At 37.4% G+C, this 19643-nt stretch overlaps 2 protein-coding genes across 2 annotated transcripts; both read left to right on the plus strand.

The window, feature by feature from the left end:
* Positions 1–818: 818 nt before the first annotated feature.
* Positions 819–1286, plus strand: LOC142170164 (WAT1-related protein At1g44800-like). Its single transcript, XM_075231995.1, has one exon. The coding sequence runs from the start codon at positions 819–821 to the stop codon at positions 1284–1286; it is 468 nt and encodes a 155-aa protein (XP_075088096.1).
* Positions 1287–13064: 11778 nt separating this feature from the next.
* Positions 13065–13712, plus strand: LOC142170165 (WAT1-related protein At4g08300-like). Its single transcript, XM_075231996.1, has one exon. It carries the CDS (start codon positions 13065–13067, stop codon positions 13710–13712), a length of 648 nt encoding a protein of 215 aa, XP_075088097.1.
* Positions 13713–19643: the final 5931 nt, after the last annotated feature.

The following is a 19643-nucleotide window of genomic DNA, read 5'->3' on the forward strand; positions in this document are numbered from 1 at the left end:
AATAAAAGAAGAAAAGAGAGCGAAAATATAAAGAAAGTCGGAATTGGGCCTCTTCGTCAATTTCAAGCCATAGGCCCAAAAAAGGCCCAATCTTCCCTACGACCCAGTCCATTTTGAACTGGGTCAACCCAGTCCATAACCCAACACCTCTATTATCTTACAAACAATAAAAAAAAAAAAGAAAAAACCCTAAAAATGACCTAAGTTATCCGCCCCCCCCCCAAACATTTGCTCTTTCTTCTCCATCTCCATCTTACACAGCCATGGCTGCCCTAAAACCTCACCTCCCATGGCTACGCTTACCTTCTTCTTCGTCCACTCAGAACAACCAACGTCACCACCATCCACGTCGACCTCCCCGTTGCATCGCCAGAAAACCCTCAATCAAAGAAGAAAAAATATCAAACCCACCGCTGCCCGCTTCATCCCCGTCATCTCTGAGCTTCGCCATCAACATCCATGGTTGACCTGCACCACCATCTACGGCCATAACCAGTCGACGACCAAACGACCCAAACCATCACCCCCGTCCCCAGCTGTTCGTCGCAGCTGCTGCTGCGTAGTCACTATCCCGTCGCCCCAGCTCCCTCTCCATCTTCACGTCAGTCAACCACGTCTTCAGCTCCACCAAGACAGCCATGGCTGCTGCGCCATCTTGTCCGAAAACCACCAGTCCAAACACCACCCCCGAGAACTGGGTCGCCGGAACCATTGAGCTCATCTCTTGCATTGTTGGTTGGTCCGTTTTCTTTATTGTTCAATCGATGACATTGAATGAGTACCCAGCAGAGCTATCTCTGGCAGCATAGGTATGTGTGATGGGCATAGTGGAAGGAGGAATTGTTGCTCTTATAATGGAACGTGATTGGAATGCATGGAAAATTGGCTTCGACGCTAGGCTCCTTGATGCTGCTTATTCTGGAATCGTTTGCTCGGGAATTGCATATTACGTGCAAAGTATAGTTAATAAAGTTAAAGGCCCAGTGTTCGTGACAGCCTTTAGCCCTTTGAGTTTGGTCATCACTTCTATTCTTGCTGCTATTATCTTGGCTGAGTCAGTCCACCTTGGAAGCTGCATTGGAGCAATTATCATAGTCATGGGACTTTACTCTGTGGTGTGGGGAAAGAGTAAGGAGGGTAAAGGAAATGAGACAGGAAAAGACCAAGAATTACCAGTTGTGGACATCAAAGAAAGGTCAACCATAGTTGACGATATTAGTGATGATGTTACGACTATGAAATCAAAGGTTCCAGCTGTTGTATCTTCAGACGAGCTGCTCGGTTGAGTTTTAGTCGAGGTCGTCGAGCGTCGTTTTGAGTTCGTCAAAGTTTACAAGGAAGGTGAGTTCGTCGTTGAGTTCGTCGTCGAATCCGGACAGATTCATTCCCATTCGAGGTTCGTCGAAACAGTCCGTACATATTTCATTTCGATCCGGTTAGTAGTTTTTGAGTCCGTATTTTGCTTTGATATTTTCGAATCTAAAATCGGCAAATGTTTGTTTTGTTTATCGTTTGAATTAATTTTTTAGTTCATGCTCATGTGTTGTTTGTTAAATTAATTTTTCAGATTTCAAACGAAAGATTAATTAGTTATGTTTCATGTTTATTTCATGTTTGTATTGTTGTTTAAGTGAATATTTGTTAGTTTAATGTTTGTTAGATACAAATTGAAGTTTAATTAATTGTTTCTTCAATTTGTTTCATGTGTTTATGTATTGTTAGAAATTGTTAATATTGTTAAGATCAAGCTTAAGTTCATAATTGTTTATTCGTCGATCTTGTTATTTGTCTAAAAAGAATTTAGTTGTGTTTAGAGAAATATGTTGGTTTAATCGTTTAAATCCATCATGTTTGTTGTTTAAAATAGATTTAATTCATGTTCATACTTTGTTTGATTGTTCTTGTATCCGAAATTTGTATAGCTTGATTTCTTGTTTACCATTTGTGATTATTTCTTGAATTTGTCTCATAAAGTTTAATATAGGAATTGTTGTTGTAATGTTGTTAGAGTAATTGATTTTAAGTTCAATATGATTGAAGTTAGAAATCTAAATATACTTGTTTGTTGTAGTTGTTGAATCCGAAAATAGGATTGTTTGTTGCTAAAATATTGTTCAATCAAATTTTAGTTGTTCTTTGTTGTTCAATTTGTGTTCATGTGATTTGTTGTTGAAATGTTGTTAAAATCGTGTTCATGTGATATTGTTGTTATGATGTTCATCCGTGTTCATATTGTTGTTTGAACATTGTTAGAAATTGATCATATTGTCTATATTTTGGTTAAGTTTGATTAATTGATGTGTTATAGCTGATGGGTAGTTTGGTAAATTTGTAGTACGTTCAGGGGTAGTTTGGTAATTTCAGTAAGGTCGGAGGGGGTAGTTTAGGAATTGTACATTTTGAAATTGTTTATTTGAAGCATGGGGGACAAAATGAAATGGGGTGGGTTGTGATATAGTTGTTTAATATAAAGGGGGGACAAGATTTAATTTAAAGGGGAAATCTTGCATTATTTTAAATGAAGCATGGGGGACAAAATATAATGGGGTGGTGTGATATGTTTATTTAATGTAATAGGGATGAGTGGAAAGATAATGGGTTGGGTAGAGAAAAAGTATGGATTTTAATTAATTGAAAGGTTTATGGGATGAGTTATAAGAAGAAGTCTTGAACACAAGACATAGAGAACAGAAAAGATACGAGAAAAAATACACACACAGATAGAGAAAAAAAAACGGACAGAGAATAGAAGAGAGAAAAATTCCGAAAAATATTTAAGCTTTCAAAATAAAAATAAAACTAAAAAAAAAATCTACTTCTTTCTTTCTTTGTTTGAAATTAGTATTAATGGTTGTTGTTTCATTTAAAGCTTAAAGCTTTTGTTTTTGGGATTACTACTCCACCGGTCTGTTACTGGGTTGTTACTGTTGCTGGGCAGTTGTTGCTATTGTACTGTTATTATTGCTGCTGATTCTCATCATCATTTTCTTTTGCTTCCAATATCAGGTACATATCTGTAAATTCATGTCATGAAAAGCTTCAACATGGCAAGTAAATGAAGTTTGGAATTATGAGGATGTCTTCTACTCATTTAAATTTCAGTTTGTTTCAGTTGGTTAACAAAGTAGTATGCTTGACATGAAGACTATTATCTAATCATTTTCTTTTTAAAAGTTTGCATAAGTTTTGTAATAATATTGTCCATTTCGAAATCTCATTAGTATAGTTATATTTGAATTGTCAAAATAGGGAATATGACATAAAAATGGGCCATTGATTACATCCCGTAACATTGTTAGCTAAATGTAAAGTAGAATAGAAATATCAAGAAAACTACATTCTAACCTCTGTTGTTGAATAAGGTTAAAATGATGTTGATTGTATTTTTTCATATATGGTAAGATAACGGGTATATGTATAACCATAAGAAAGGTGAATTGATTAGCTTGTTACGACGTTAAAATATTATGAATGGTTCCGACAAATTGATTAGCTTGTTACGACGTTAAAATATTATGAATGGTTCCGACGAACAACTACGTTGTATATAAAGCAATTTTATTGAATCAGTTTGTCATATTATTTTTTCTTATCAACTTGACTCTTATCTTCCATTGCAAACATTAACAAAACCATTATAACTTTGGACTAAAAACAAGTAGATGAGAAGGAGATATAATTTCTTCGAAAACTATTAGTTTGTTTATCAAATTAATTCTCTTTCCTAGTTTTATATGTAATTCATTTTTTGGGTATGCATATATTGTATTTACGGAAAAATGGTATTATTAATCCCACGTTTATTTTTACCCTTTTAAATTTGAATGGCTTGGAGAAATATAATTCTTACGCAAAAAATATAATTTGCGGTTAACATTCAACAATTTATGGAAAATCTATACTACTATTAAGAATATTTTTGTGATTAGGGATACGTTCGCGTAAACTGATTATATTTCTAAAAGCAATTCGGATTATACGTTCGCGCAACTTCGATCGAATATTTAATAAAAGGGATTCCTTGGAGAATATCATTATTAATTTCATAAAACCCCGAGATGCGAGGTTCACTACTTAATTATACAAAAAGGGCGAATGTTTTTGATTTTATCTAAGCACAATTTCGAAAATAATTGTTTTAATAAATATATTATCGTGTACACGTGCGCGTGACACAACTCCGCATGTTTTTAAAAAAATATAATTTATAACACGAATACACGTACGCGTGATTCGATTCGAAAAAGGGTCTTTAATTTTAAACAATCTAAACAGAAGCGGTAACAAAATCATGCAATAAAAATGTAAAATCGAGATAATTAAGCCAAGAATAAAAACAGTTAAGCGACCGTGCTAGAACCACGGAATTCGGAAATGCCTAACACCTTCTTCCGGATTAACAGAATTCCTTACTCAAGATTTCTGGTTCGCAGAATAATAAACAGAGTCATATTCTCCTCGATTCAGGGATTAAAATTGGTGACTTGGGACGCCTTAAAATTCCCAAGTGGAGACTCTGAAACAAACAAACAAATCCCGTTTCGACTGTCCTTTAATTGGAGAAAACTCCCACGCACCCTCGCGGGGGCGGAAAAAGGAGGTGCGACAGCTCTGACGACTCTGCTGGGGAATTTTTCCAGAACCACTGGTTCAGGGTTCAAGAATTCGAGCTTAAAATAATTGTTATAGTTGGCTTTATTTATTATCTGATTTTTTTACATGATATATGCCCAATGTGCTAAATGACACTTTTACCGCTTTAATATTGTTTGAATTATGAATATATACAACTGCTACGAAACCCCCTTCTTTCTGAGTCTTCTAAATTTATGGTGCACACGTGCGCGTGGCCCACCTTTCTGTTAAAGTCATACCAAATAAGACGAAGTTGGGACAAGTAACTAGGCCAGGTAGACTTTCGTGCTCCCGGTACGTTGCCCCCGCTTCGGCTCAAACTGTCCGTTTGGGTAAGCCAGGGCTAGATCAATATGCCTCAGGTTTTTTCACTTAGAATAACTCAGCTTCATGCCGGATCCCTAGTAGGAGCGTTTGTTTGCATCACGTGCATTTGACTTTGGAGACTCAACACAGGGGTTGGGTCTGTCTAGGACAGGTGTACCAAAAAATGAAAATGACCATCCTGATGCATCTTACTTGCTCCTACTTGCGCATTTATTTGATTCGTACTTGTGTGCTGACTGACTTTTGAATATCAGGAATAATATTTTAAAATTGAAAAAAAAAGAAATAGCGGTTAGGGAATTGATTGTTTATTTTTGGAAAAAAAAAATCAATACCCAAATAACTGTCAAAACTCTGCCGAAATTTTGAGAAAATGAAAAAAAATAAATGTTTTATTAGTTTGTTTTCTTAAAAGCAAAGGAAAAATAGACAAAAAAAAAGAGTCGTTGTTCTGTCTTGTTTTTAAAAAAAAAACAAAAAAAAAAAAATAGTTTGTCTTGCCATAAAAAATGAAAATGAAAAAGAGTCTTGTTGTTAAAATGGGTTTTTATTTATTTATTTGTTTAGATACCAAAATAAAAATAAAAATAATAAAATAAAAAGAGTCGCGTTGAAAGTGGATTTATTATTTGTTGCAAATATATATATATATATAAAAATCCAAAAAGTTTTTATTATTTGTTGCAAATATGTATATATATATAAAAATCCAAAAAGTTTTTCTTTATTTCCAAAAAATGTATATATATCTTTATTTGTTGTCCTGCCAAAAAGTCTAGAAAAGTTTTTTTACACTCCCAATTTTCAAAATAAAAAATCCAAAAATATTTTCCAATATTGACTTCTTTAAAAAAGTCTTTTTAATTATAAAATATATATATATATATATAATAAAATAAAACAAATAAATATTTTCCTTCTTCTTTAAAAATTGAAAAGAAATTTCAAAATTAAAAAAAAAAATATCTTTTTTAGAAAGCATTTCATTTATTAAAGGTAAAATTCCAAAAAAATATTTTCTTTCTTCTTAGAATAAGAAAAAACAAAAAAAAAAAATCTTCCTTTTACTTTTGAAATTCTCAAAGTTCAAATCAAAAGAAAAGGAATTCTTAGAAGACTTTCTTTCAAAAAGAAAATCAATCAAAAATTCAAAAAAAATATATATACTTCATTTCTTCTTTCAAAGTAGTTCTTTTACAAATTCAAAATAATAATAATTTAAAATTAGTTTACTTACTTTATTCATGACCTGCCCAAACTACGCGGGTTTGATTCTCACCGGATGTGAGATACGTAGGCAACCCTCATCGGGTCCAACCCCCATTTTTGCTAAAATAGCCAAAAACCAATAAATAAATAAAAAACATGTCAAAATTTTAATTTTTTTTTCATAAATAAGTCGGGCAGTGTCCAGCCTCCACTTTTTGCTAAAACAAAATAGCCAAAAAAAAAATATGTCAAATTTTAAGAGTCATAAAGAAGTCGGGTGACGTTGTTTTATCAAGACATAGCCGAATGTTCCCGAATGGGACGCCAGAAGGCCGACTTTGCATAAACAACCACCTTTTGGGTCATGTTTAGGATTTTGGTCTAGTTGACTCACACAGCCTTAAAAATCTTCGTCCCCGAGGCGCTGAAGGGCCGTGTTTGCAACACCAGGTTTTTATTGTAATTTGAAAAAAAATAAAAATAAATAGTCGGCGGTCAGGTGAATACCGTTTGAATTTTGTCATAATAAGCCGAGCCAGCTTCGGCCGCGTCTTAAACCGTTCTTGCCGAAATAGCCTCAGAGTATCTTTCAATTGTCGAAATGCTATTTTCGTAAAAGAACGGACAAGTGTGTAAAGTGTCATAAAATAATCCTCTCCGGCCTCAAAATTTGGACGGGGCCACATTTGCAAAAATAACCGTTTGGTTGCATTTGTCAAACGGAGAAAGGAAGCTGGCCGTTTGTTTTGGAGTTTGTAAAACTTTTGATTATAATATGTGGGTCGTTTGATTTTCAAGATTGTAGGTCATTTTTAAACCTTTGAAACCCAATATGAAAATTGAAAAAAAATGATTAGTATTGCTTATCTTTTATTGGTCCGAACTACGCAAGGTCTGATTCATGCGGGGTCATGATACGTAGGCAATCTCCATAAGATTCGACCACCACTGAAAAAAGAAAAAAAAAAGGAAGAAAGAAAAATAAAGGAAAGCGCAAGTGCATCGCATCTCTGATAGAATGGTTTAACTGCTTAGGTGCATTGCATCTCTAATATATGATTATCTGTCAAATGCCCTGACACTAACATGATGACTTCCCTTTGCTGTGTTCATATATAGAAAAGTGGTTGGTTGTGGTAACTCCTCCCTGCAAAGCAAATGACACAGAACCTCAGAACAGGATGGGTCGGTACTGATGACCGACAACAATTGGTCGAACAGAACAACGGGTTGGTAGAAGAAGTGAAAATGCTTAGACAACATGTGGCAGACATGTATCAGGCATGGATAACTGGGAAAGCACCACCCCCACCACCGCCAAGCTTTTCAAACTCTGGCATTACCCATCCCCCATACTCTCCATCCCAACCCACTTATGACAGCTTTCCTAGCTACCCGAGTAGTTCCATCACTCGTCCACGCTACTCCCCTCCCCAATGCTACTTCTCTCCACGAGATTCCCAAAGATGGGCTTCACTTTCCAAATACCCAGCTCCACAGAAGGCCTATCCACCCTCACAAGCCTACCGGAAGCCCCCTGGATCAGGTTTCCGGCCCAATCAAGCATTTAGGAACGAAAGGTTGCTCAAACGAGGAAAGGCTCTCACCCCTATCGGAGTATCTTATGCAAGTCTGTTTGAAAGGCTAAAGCATGCTGGCTTGATTGAGCCGCTCCCCGCATATACTCCAGATCCACATGCAAGAAACTTTGATCCGGCAGCGCAATGCGCGTACCACTCCAATGTCATAGGGCACAACATTGAGAGTTGTCGTAATTTGAAAAGGGAAGTAGAGAAAATGATCCAAGAAGGGCGGATTGTGATCGATAACAGTAACATGGAGCACTCGAACCCTATCGAGAACTTGTTGATGGAGGTTGATGATATGGAAGCTGATAATGGTCTTGGCAATACTAATGCAAAGCTTAGTGGCTAAGATGCCAATTTTGATAAAATGGGAGGACGCTCCGTTCCATGGTTAGCAAGAGAGAAGCTGTTGGTGGTTTATTTTGTTGTCATTTCTGTTATCCGGATTATTCTTAGGGTTGTAATCCGAATATTGTCTTGTGTCAAACCTTCTTATCTTTCCATTTTTTGTCGTATCAGTTTGTTTAAGTCTCGTTGATGTTGTGTTAAGATTTTATTCTGGTTGTTTTGTTTGTTTTTCTAACCATTTCGCCGGAAGTTTAATACATAAGCCGGTCTTTTATTATTTCCAGTCATCTTTTTATTTAGTCCTTTTGTCATTTTCGTTCAATGCCGATTCTAGGGACATGGCATGCGCACACAGTTTGGGCCTAGTCTATAAAGTTAATCATAAAACCCTGGGAAGGTGATCAAAGCATTTAAAGGAAATAAGAACGGTTTGATATTATTTGAAACCCGAGCCATGTGGAACTGGGGCAAGTAAAACATAAAGAAAACCGTTAAATGCAAGATTCGCCAAATTGGCATGAGGGTCGTGCATGAGAGTGAGAGTGTCGCCCAGCAGTGCTTTAGAAATGACAAATGAAAAAGCAAGTGTTTAACATAATTGTCAAGTCCAGCACCATCGGAAGAGACTATAAATCTATGTTCAATTGTGTTGTTTGCACTTGGCATGTTTTGAAGACTGGAATGATGAAGGCATTTTGTTCTGCTACCTAAACATTTTATCCTTCGTTACCCCTTTTGAGCCTTATTTATTTTCTTTCATACCCCTCGTTCGGAATCAATAGCAATGACTAGGAAATACGAGCCTGGAAGGTAAAGAAAAAATTAAAAAAAACGAAAAAGAAAAAGAAAAGTGAAAAAAAAGAAAGTCAAATGAAAAAGAGGAATTGGGAACTACGTTTGACCTGATTCCTCAAAGAGGATACGTAGGCGCTTCACGGCTCGGTCATAGGGTGCATAGTGCGCATAATGTGCGTAATATGCATAGTGTAAAGAAAAAAAATTAAAAAAAATATATAATAAATAAATAATCCCCAAGCAAGAAACTGGGGCAAGGGTTGCGCTTGTTATAAACAAATATGATTTCGAAGGTTGTAATTTTGAACCCCAAATTGATTTGTTTTTGAGCCTTTAATACCCTTTCTTTCTAAGCCTATCCAAAAAACCCACATTACGGTCCAAAGAAAGACCTTCTGATCAGTCTGCAAAAGATGCCAAGTCAGACAAATGAGAGTCTTACCGGCGAACATAATATTCTGTTCCACAGCAAAAAGGACTCTAATCTCCAGCAGAGAGAGTCATACCGGCAACACTCCAAATCCCCAACTGGAAAGTGATACAAATGAGAGAGTCTTATCGGTGAAAATCTTTACGGACACCATAAGGCGACGCAAGCTGAGAGAAAAACCAAAATGAGAGAGGCTTGATAGTGAAAACCCTTCGGGCACTACAAGTCGAATAAGATTGGGAATCAGATGGGGAATCGCCAATTGAAGGTTTTGAAAGACGATTGACGACAGAGGATGGGCCACATGTGCATGTCATGACCATTAGAGTCGGTATTTGCGTTTGATAGGTTTTTATTTATAGTTTCTTTTGTTAAAGAGTCATCTTTTTCCGTTGTCTTTTATTCTGTTCCCTTTTATCTTTTCCTTTCATAGAAATTTCCCCAGTAGAATCTGTTTGGTCAGAACCAGTGGGAAATGACTTCAAAATAGGCCATCAGCTTTCCATGATAAGATCTGACTAATACATCCAAGTGATATAGTCAGGAAGGAACAAGCGCGAGGCCAATGTCAAGAAAGATATCCCCAGCAAAAGGGAATTGACAAAAGGATCGACGAGTGTCAAGAGGGATATCCTTGCCGAAATCAAAGGTTATTAAACCTCAAGACCAGAGCCCGTGGACAAAACAAGAAAAACAATAAGCATGATTTGGGAAATTCATGCGAGACTAAAAGGTCGGGAAAATGCAAGTCTCCGAGCCATGCCACGAAAGAAGAGGGATATCCCCAGCAGAAAAGGATTATCCCCAGCAAATAATATCATCCCTTGTGTAATGCAGAGCAAGGAAGGAGAAAGGGAAAAGCCATCCCAGTGGAGTATCACAACCAACTACCACTCTTTAAGCTAACAAATTTTGTTTGATTTAAAACAGGTAAAGGAAATGGCATTGATGTCGGAAATGCATGCCACAAGAAAGATTGTCAAACTGGGGCAGAAAATTTTCTTTTCAGTTAGAAAATTTTCTGGAAAATCAGGTACCCATTTGGGGAAGAATAAAAATAGCACCAAGGAAGTGGTCTTTGAACCAGGGTTGCCCCCAACATAATAAGTTTCCAATGGAGGAAGTTATCCCCAGCAGACAGAATAAAGGGATGACACTTGTGCTCAGAAAAGCAAAGAGCCATTATCATCCCCAGCAGCTTCTAAAAGAATGAAGCATCGATTTGAAGGGATAAAATTCCCCAGCAGCGTTATCCTCAACAACGTTATCCCAAGAAGATAACACTTTTATCCCCAGCAGTGTTGAAAAAAAAAACCAAAAACAAATTTGAAGGAGGGGAAGAAAGGAGACTCCCACAGTGGTATTATCCCCAGCAAGCAAGAACAAAGCAGCGCAAAGGAAGGAGAAAAGAAAAGAAGAAATTACGAAGGTAAGTTTCTCAAATCATTGATCTTTACTACATTTTTCTCCTAGGATAAAAAGTCCTAGTCTGATGAATTTACCTCCCGATACAATCTTGGTCCGATGAAATTGTTCTCCCAAGATAAAATCTTAGTCGGATGAATCTTTCTCCTAAGATCACAACAAAATGGACCTAGTCTGACGATTTATCTCTTAGAGTCAAAATCAAAAAAAAAAATTGTTGAAATCTTGCCAACCTAAAGAAAGGAATGGCGATATATTGATTGAAGTCAGGAGCCCGCCTGAAGAGAGGAATGGCGATTTATTTTCAAAATTGTTGTTGAAGTCAGGAGCCCGCCTGAAGAAAGGAAAGGCATTTATTTTAAAAGTTATGTATTTGAAGTTAGGAGCCCGCCTGAAGAGAGGAATGACGCTTATTTTTAAAAGTTGTTGTTGATGTTGGGAGCCCGCCCAGATAACAGAGGCATACATTTTAGTCTTTACATTTCAGTTGATGAAGTTGGGAGCCCGCCCATAAAACAGAGGCATACATTCAGTATTTACATTTCAAGCATTGAAGTTGGGAGCCCGCCCAGATATCAGAGGCATACATTTCAGTCTTTATATTTCAAGCGTCGAAGTTGGGAGCCCGCCCAGACAACAAAGGCATACATTTCAAGTCTTTAATTTTCAAGCATTGAAGTTGGGAGCCCGCCCAAATAACAGAGGCATACATTTCTAGTCTTTAACTTTCAAGTATTGAAGTTGGGAGCCCGCCCGGATAACAGAGGCATACATTTCAAAATCAAGTCAGAGGACAATAAAACAGATGGTTACAATAGGAATCCCCAGCAAGAAATAATAAAATTCCCCGGCACCAGGAAACAGAAGGTTGCAACAAGAGGTCACAGCACAAACTCAAGTGCATGTGTCAAAAAGAAGAAAAGCACCGGAAAAAATGCAAGCAGACAAGAAAGCAAGGCAACAAGAAAAATTGCAGTATAACTTAGCTTCTTGTTTTCTTTTAAGCACGGTGTAACAAGGAGATCGGTAAGCAGTGGTAATAGCATGCAACAACAGTAACAATGCAGTTCCCCGGTAGTCCCAGCTACCAAAACTTCCCGAACTACATTGACCTGATTCCTGTTTAGCCCAGGATATGTAGGAAACCTTTGAAGCAAAGGTTCGGTCAAATCTTTTTCAAAAAATGCTTCACACGGAGTACTCGAATGGGCAAAAAATCGCTCGCTTTATCTTTGCACGAAAACCCTTCGTGTCTTCGGGCAAAGAGGGGCAGCTGTAAGCACGTGATTTTTGTCCAATATGAGAATTACTTCCAAAAAAATTCAAAAATAAAATGATTTTTCTTTGGTGTGCAATTTTGTGATATTTTGAATAATTATTTGTATTTGTCTGTGCGTGTTTATTTGCTAAATTAATAAAAAATACAAAAATATGTCACATTTTGCATGAAGGATTTAATTCTATAATTGTTACTAATTAAATTTTTTTACAAAAAATGAAAATTACAAAAATAGGCATCGTTTGCATTTTTAGCATTTAATGTCCAAATATACAATTTTATGTTTAATTAATACTTAATTGTGCGTTAATTGTTATTGGGAGTTAATTTGCGCTTTTATAACTTAATTTAGTTCTTAATAATAGTTTAAGTATTTTTATAATTTAGTTTTAGAGAAATAAAAGAAGAAAAGAGAGCGAAAATATAAAGAAAGTCGGAATTGGGCCTCTTCTTCAATTTCAAGCCATAGGCCCAAAAAATGGCCCAATCTTCCCTACGACCCAGTCCATTTCGAACTGGGTCAACCCAATCCATAACCCAACACCTCTATTATCTTACAAACAATAAAAAAAAAAAAAAAACCCTAAAAATGACCTAAGTCATCCGCCCCCCCCAAACATTTGCTCTTTCTTCTCCATCTCCATCTTACACAGCCATGGCTGCCCTAAAACCTCACCTCCCATGGCTGCGCTTACCTTCTTCTTCGTCCACTCAGAACAACCAACGTCACCACCATCCACGTCGACCTCCCCGTTGCATCGCCGGAAAACCCTCAATCAAAGAAGAAAAAATATCAAACCCACCGCTGCCCGCTTCATCCCCGTCGTCTCTGAGCTTCGCCATCAACATCCATGGCTGACCTGCACCACCATCTATGGCCATAACCAGTCGACGACCAAACGACCCAAACCATCACCCCCGTCCCCAGCTGCTCGTCGCAGCTGCTGCTGCGTCGTCACTATCCCGTCGCCCCAGCTCCCTCTCCATCTTCACGTCAGTCAACCACGTCTTCATCTCCACCAAGACAGCCATGGCTGCTGCGCCATTTTGTCCAAAAACCACCAGTCCAAACACCACCCACGAGAACTGGGTCGCCGGAACCATTGAGCTCATCTCTTGCATTGTTGGTTGGTCCGTTTTCTTTATTGTTCAATCGATGACATTGAAGGAGTACCCAGCAGAGCTATCTCTGGCAGCATGGGTATGTGTGATGGGCATAGTGGAAGGAGGAATTGTTGCTTTTATAATGGAACGTGATTGGAATGCATGGAAAATTGGCTTCGACGCTAGGCTCCTTGCTGCTGCTTATTCTGGAATCGTTTGCTCGGGAATTGCATATTACGTGCAAAGTATAGTTAATAAAGTTAAAGGCCCAGTGTTCGTGACAGCCTTTAGCCCTTTGAGTATGGTCATCACTTCTATTCTTGCTGCTATTATCTTGGCTGAGTCAGTCCACCTTGGAAGCTGCATTGGAGCAATTATCATAGTCATGGGACTTTACTCTGTGGTGTGGGGAAAGAGTAAGGAGGGTAAAGGAAATGAGATAGGAAAAGACCAAGAATTACCAGTTGTGGACATCAAAGAAAGGTCAACCATAGTTGACGATATTAGTGATGATGTTACGACTGTGAAATCAAAGGTTCCAGCTATTGTATCTTCAGACGAGCTGCTCGGTTGAGTTTTAGTCGAGGTCGTCGAGCGTTGTTTTGAGTTCGTCAAAGTTTACAAGGAAGGTGAGTTCGTCGTTGAGTTCGTCGTCGAATCCGGACAGATTCATTCCCATTCGAGGTTCGTCGAAACAGTCCGTACATATTTCATTTCGATCCGGTTAGTAGTTTTTGAGTCCGTATTTTGCTTTGATATTTTCGAATCTAAAATCGGCAAATGTTTGTTTTGTTTATCGTTTGAATTAATTTTTTAGTTCATGCTCATGTGTTGTTTGTTAAATTAATTTTTCAGATTTCAAACGAAAGATTAATTAGTTATGTTTCATGTTTATTTCATGTTTGTATTGTTGTTTAAGTGAATATTTGTTAGTTTAATGTTTGTTAGATACAAATTGAAGTTTAATTAATTGTTTCTTCAATTTGTTTCATGTGTTTATGTATTGTTAGAAATTGTTAATATTGTTAAGATCAAGCTTAAGTTCATAATTGTTTATTCGTCGATCTTGTTATTTGTCTAAAAAGAATTTAGTTGTGTTTAGAGAAATATGTTGGTTTAATCGTTTAAATCCATCATGTTTGTTGTTTAAAATAGATTTAATTCATGTTCATACTTTGTTTGATTGTTCTTGAATCCGAAATTTGTATAGCTTGATTTCTTGTTTACCATTTGTGATTATTTCTTGAATTTGTCTCATAAAGTTTAATATAGGAATTGTTGTTGTAATGTTGTTAGAGTAATTGATTTTAAGTTCAATATGATTGAAGTTAGAAATCTAAATATACTTGTTTGTTGTAGTTGTTGAATCCGAAAATAGGATTGTTTGTTGTTAAAATATTGTTCAATCAAATTTTAGTTGTTCTTTGTTGTTCAATTTGTGTTCATGTGATTTGTTGTTGAAATGTTGTTAAAATCGTGTTCATGTGATATTGTTGTTATGATGTTCATCCGTGTTCATATTGTTGTTTGAACATTGTTAGAAATTGATCATATTGTCTATATTTTGGTTAAGTTTGATTAATTGATGTGTTATAGCTGATGGGTAGTTTGGTAAATTTGTAGTACGTTCAGGGGTAGTTTGGTAATTTTAGTAAGGTCGGAGGGGGTAGTTTAGGAATTGTACATTTTGAAATTGTTTATTTGAAGCATGGGGGACAAAATGAAATGGGGTGGGTTGTGATATAGTTGTTTAATATAAAGGGGGGACAAGATTTAATTTAAAGGGGAAATCTTGCATTATTTTAAATGAAGCATGGGGGACAAAATATAATGGGGTGCTGTGATATGTTTATTTAATGTAATGGGGATGAGTGGAAAGATAATGGGTTGGGTAGAGAAAAAGTATGGATTTTAATTAATTGAAAGGTTTATGGGATGGGTTATAAGAAGAAGTCTTGAACACAAGACATAGAGAACAGAAAAGATACGAGAAAAAATACACACAGATAGAGAGAAAAAAACGGACAGAGAATAGAAGAGAGAAAAATTCCGAAAAATATTTAAGCTTTCAAAATAAAAATAAAACTAAAAAAAAATCTACTTCTTTCTTTCTTTGTTTGAAATTAGTATTAATGGTTGTTGTTTCATTTAAAGCTTAAAGCTTTTGTTTTTGGGATTACTACTCCACCGGTCTGTTACTGGGTTGTTACTGTTGCTGGGCAGTTGTTGCTATTGTACTGTTATTATTGCTGCTGATTCTCATCATCATTTTCTTTTGCTTCCAATATCAGGTACATATCTGTAAATTCATGTCATGAAAAGCTTCAACATGGCAAGTAAATGAAGTTTGGAATTATAAGGATGTCTTCTACTCATTTAAATTTTATTAGTTTAAATTTCAGTTTGTTTCAGTTGGTTAACAAAGTAGTATGCTTGACATGAAGACTATTATCTAATCATTTTCTTTTTAAAAGTTTGCATAAGTTTTGTAATAATATTGTCCATTTCGAAATCTCATTAGTATAGTTATATTTGAATTGTCAAAATAGGGAATATGACATAAAAATGGGCCATTGATTACATCCCGTAACATTGTTAGCTAAATGTAAAGTAGAATAGAAATATCAAGAAAACTACATTCTAACCTCTGTTGTTGAATAAGGTTAAAATGATGTTGATTGTATTTTTTCATATATGGTAAGATAACGGGTATATGTATAACCATAAGAAAGGTGAATTGATTAGCTTGTTACGACGTTAAAATATTATGAATGGTTCCGACAAATTGATTAGCTTGTTACGACGTTAAAATATTATGAATGGTTCCGACGAACAACTACGTTGTATATAAAGCAATTTTATTGAATCAGTTTGTCATATTTTTTTTTTCTTATCAATTTGACTCTTATCTTCCATTGCAAACATTAACAAAACCATTATAACTTTGGACTAAAAACAAGTAGATGAGAAGGAGATATAATTTCTTCGAAAACTATTAGTTTGTTTATCAAATTAATTCTCTTTCCTAGTTTTATATGTAATTCATTTTTTGGGTATGCATATATTGTATTTACGGAAAAATGGTATTATTAATCCCACGTTTATTTTTACCCTTTTAAATTTGAATGGCTTGGAGAAATATAATTCTTACGCAAAAAATATAATTTGCGGTTAACATTCAACAATTTATGGAAAATATATACTACTATTAAGAATATTTTTGTGATTAGGGATACGTTCGCGTAACCTGATTATATTTCTAAAAGCAATTCGGATTATGCGTTCGCGCAACTTCGATCGAATATTTAATAAAAGGGATTCCTCGGAGAATATCATTATTAATTTCATAAAACCCCGAGATGCGAGGTTCACTACTTAATTATACAAAAAGTGCGAATGTTTTTTATTTTATTTAAGCACAATTTCGAAAATAATTGTTTTAATAAATATGTTATCGTGTACACGTGCGCGTGACACAACTCCGCATGTTTTTAAAAAAAATATAATTTATAACACGAATACACGTACGCGTGATTCGATTCGAAGAAGGGTCTTTAATTTTAAACAATCTAAACAGAAGCGGTAACAAAATCATGCAATAAAAATGTAAAATCGAGATAATTAAGCCAAGAATAAAAACAGTTAAGCGACCGTGCTAGAACCACGGAATTCGGAAATGCCTAACACCTTCTTCCGGATTAACAGAATTCCTTACTCAGGATTTCTGGTTCGCAGAATAATAAACAGAGTCATATTCTCCTCGATTCAGGGATTAAAATTGGTGACTTGGGACGCCTTAAAATTCCCAAGTGGCGACTCTGAAACAAACAAACAAATCCCGTTTCGACTGTCCTTTAATTGGAGAAAACTCCCACGCACCCTCGCGGGGGCGGAAAAAGGAGGTGAGACAATCCTAATTCCTTTTTCTTCTATAATGGTGAAAACTTCTAATACTGTACTGCAAAAGGAGGCCATCTTTTCATCACGATCCGCCGGCAACTGTGCTGCGACAGAATATCCCCTTGAGGATTTCGTTCTGGGAGGGTGCCCTACTATTACTGATTTTAAGATTGAAAAGACCTCCTCGGTACCAGGTTGATATGAACCGGTCTTGAGGTACATATGCACAATCACTGATGGCCTCCTTGCCAAGGTTAAAGAGGATTGCAACTGAGCCGATAAGCATGTGGTGGTACCTTTGCCTGAGGAATCGACCACTACCCACATGGAGGGTTTCCTGAGTGTTTACACTTACCCCTTCACGTTGGGTCTCTTAGACCCTATCATCATCGCCTTATGCAAAAGGTACGACGTAACCCTTGGCCAGATCTATCCTTCATTATGGAGAATAGTGATTCTCCTCCAATTCTTTGTAAGCAAAATCGAGGGATGTCCTTATGCCCTCGATCACCTTATGCACCTTTACAATCCCCGACTCTATCGAGGAGGGCTGATCAAGCTTGCTTGCCGGGCCAGCAAGGCCCTGATCTCGAGTATAGACGAGGCTCGTGACAGAGGTTGGATGGGCCAATTTGTCCGAATAAAGACTTCAGACCTGACCTGATCCCTACTGAAGACATGTCATTTCCTAAGAAATGGAACATGAATCGTGAGTAGTACATCGCCTTGAATGTTCAATTTTGTTGTTTTACTTCTTATATTCTTTCCTCATCTATGTTTTTGTTGTTTCAGCTATGGCCCAGGTGCCGTACGTAGTTCCTAAACTCAAGCAATGGGTCGAGGGCCTAGTGTCACAAAGACCATACTTCGAGCGTGCTTGGATGGAGTTATCGAATGGTCGATGGGAGGCCTGTAATCATGGTAAGCTTCTTTTCCTGAGGTAATGATGTTCAATTTTCTCCTTCCACTATTAAATCTTCATCTACTTTCTTTTGTAGGTCTTCCCAAGGACGTAGCCATGAGGCCTTCATCTAGTGATGAGGATGTGCCTCCCTAGTCCCCTGCTCCAAAACAGGGAGACGACAAGAAGAGAAAAAAGGTCTTGAGTCCCCCGAACACGGAAAAGATGATACCAGTGAAGAGGTCTCACAAGCCTAGGGGAAGTTCTGACGTTCTACCCTCGGACTCAGTCCATCGACTAAGGGATGAGTTCGAGAAATAAGAAGAGGAAGAAAAATCCAAATTGGTGGCCCGTGTGCGGGCTGGTGTCACAGTACAAGAAGTCCTTGAACCGGCGGGCACTGAAGTTGAAACATCCCGACATGAGGAGGTCAGTGAGAAAGCTCGGGCTAACTCTTCCAAGATAGAAAGGGTCGAGCCCATTCTACCCCAAGCTAGGAGGGTCTAAAGAGAGACCGGGGTCGATAGTTCTCGAGCTATGGATAGTACCCCAATAGACAAACTTGGAGAGATAGACATCAGTGGGTCCCCTCAGATATTGAATGGCATGATTCATGAGGCCGGTATGTTGAGTCCTCAGGGGGCGACTGATATCCATGGCTTCTTGGATGGGGTTAAGTCCGCTGCTTTGGAAGACGTCACCAGGCTTGGTGACATGCCGGTGCCAAGGAAGGAGCCATCATCAGGTGCCACCGGGTCTTTATCAGGCACAACACTGGTGGATCGATTCTCGTCCCCAAGTGTTAATCCTGACGGTCAATAGCTTTTTCTATTCCGGAGGACGCCCGAGTTTTCTTTGCCCATGTTAGGGTCGCTAGTTACCTTTGGTGTTTGGTGACCGAAGAAGATCAGGCAGTGATGGACGAGGTGGAAACCCCCGCCTATTTAATGAAGCATAACAAGCATTAAATCAGGTAAATTCGCGTGTCTTTTCTTCTTATGTATTCTAACTTCTAAAGTTGTAAATAACCATAACATCTTCCCTTATATTTGCAGGCTTCGGTGTTGCATCACGAGGCTTTCCTTTGATACCAGGAGGAATTACCTCATCACGAGCTGAGGTCCGGGACCTCACTGAGAAAAGTGACACCTGATAACTACGGATTCTAGCCTATCTTATGCTCTCTTTTGCTTAGGTTTTGGATAAAAGAATGTGTAAAAGTATTCCTGAGCTGGCTTATTGTGCTTGTTTGCAGGGTTTGGTAACAAAAAGTCATAACCAACTCATGAAGGAGTTAAATTTGCACAAGTTTAAAGCTGAGACAAAAGCACTGACAGCAAAGAAAAAGCACGATCGGGGAAGGTCCACCGCTGAAGCGATCACAATTATGCGGTCCGCAGAATTGAGATTCATAGAAGGTGTTTTGGATGCAGATAGAGACCGCTGACCGCGATAAAATAGCGCAGCAGCAAAATACGTGACATGGCTACGGTGCAAATTCCGCTGAGAGTGTCGATCAAGGTTCAGAGACTGAGAGCGTCGATCAAGGTTTAGAGACCCTACAAAGTGAGCCTAACTGAGGAGCGCGGTCCAAGTCCAAATTTTGCGGTTGCGGTTGATGCTAATACTGAGGCGGTACTTTTTATGCTCCCCGCGAAATCAAGTCCAGACCAAGCACAAAAGAGAAGAAATGCGGTCCACGCC

Source organism: Nicotiana tabacum, chromosome 16 (assembly GCF_000715075.1).
Source record: "Nicotiana tabacum cultivar K326 chromosome 16, ASM71507v2, whole genome shotgun sequence".
NCBI classification, from domain to species: Eukaryota; Viridiplantae; Streptophyta; class Magnoliopsida; order Solanales; family Solanaceae; genus Nicotiana; species Nicotiana tabacum.

Bases quoted from the DNA above. Each gene is read 5' to 3' on its own strand.
- LOC142170164 (XM_075231995.1), top strand. From the start codon at position 819: ATGGGCATAGTGGAAGGAGGAATTGTTGCTCTTATAATGGAACGTGAT.
- LOC142170165 (XM_075231996.1), top strand. From the start codon at position 13,065: ATGGCTGCTGCGCCATTTTGTCCAAAAACCACCAGTCCAAACACCACC.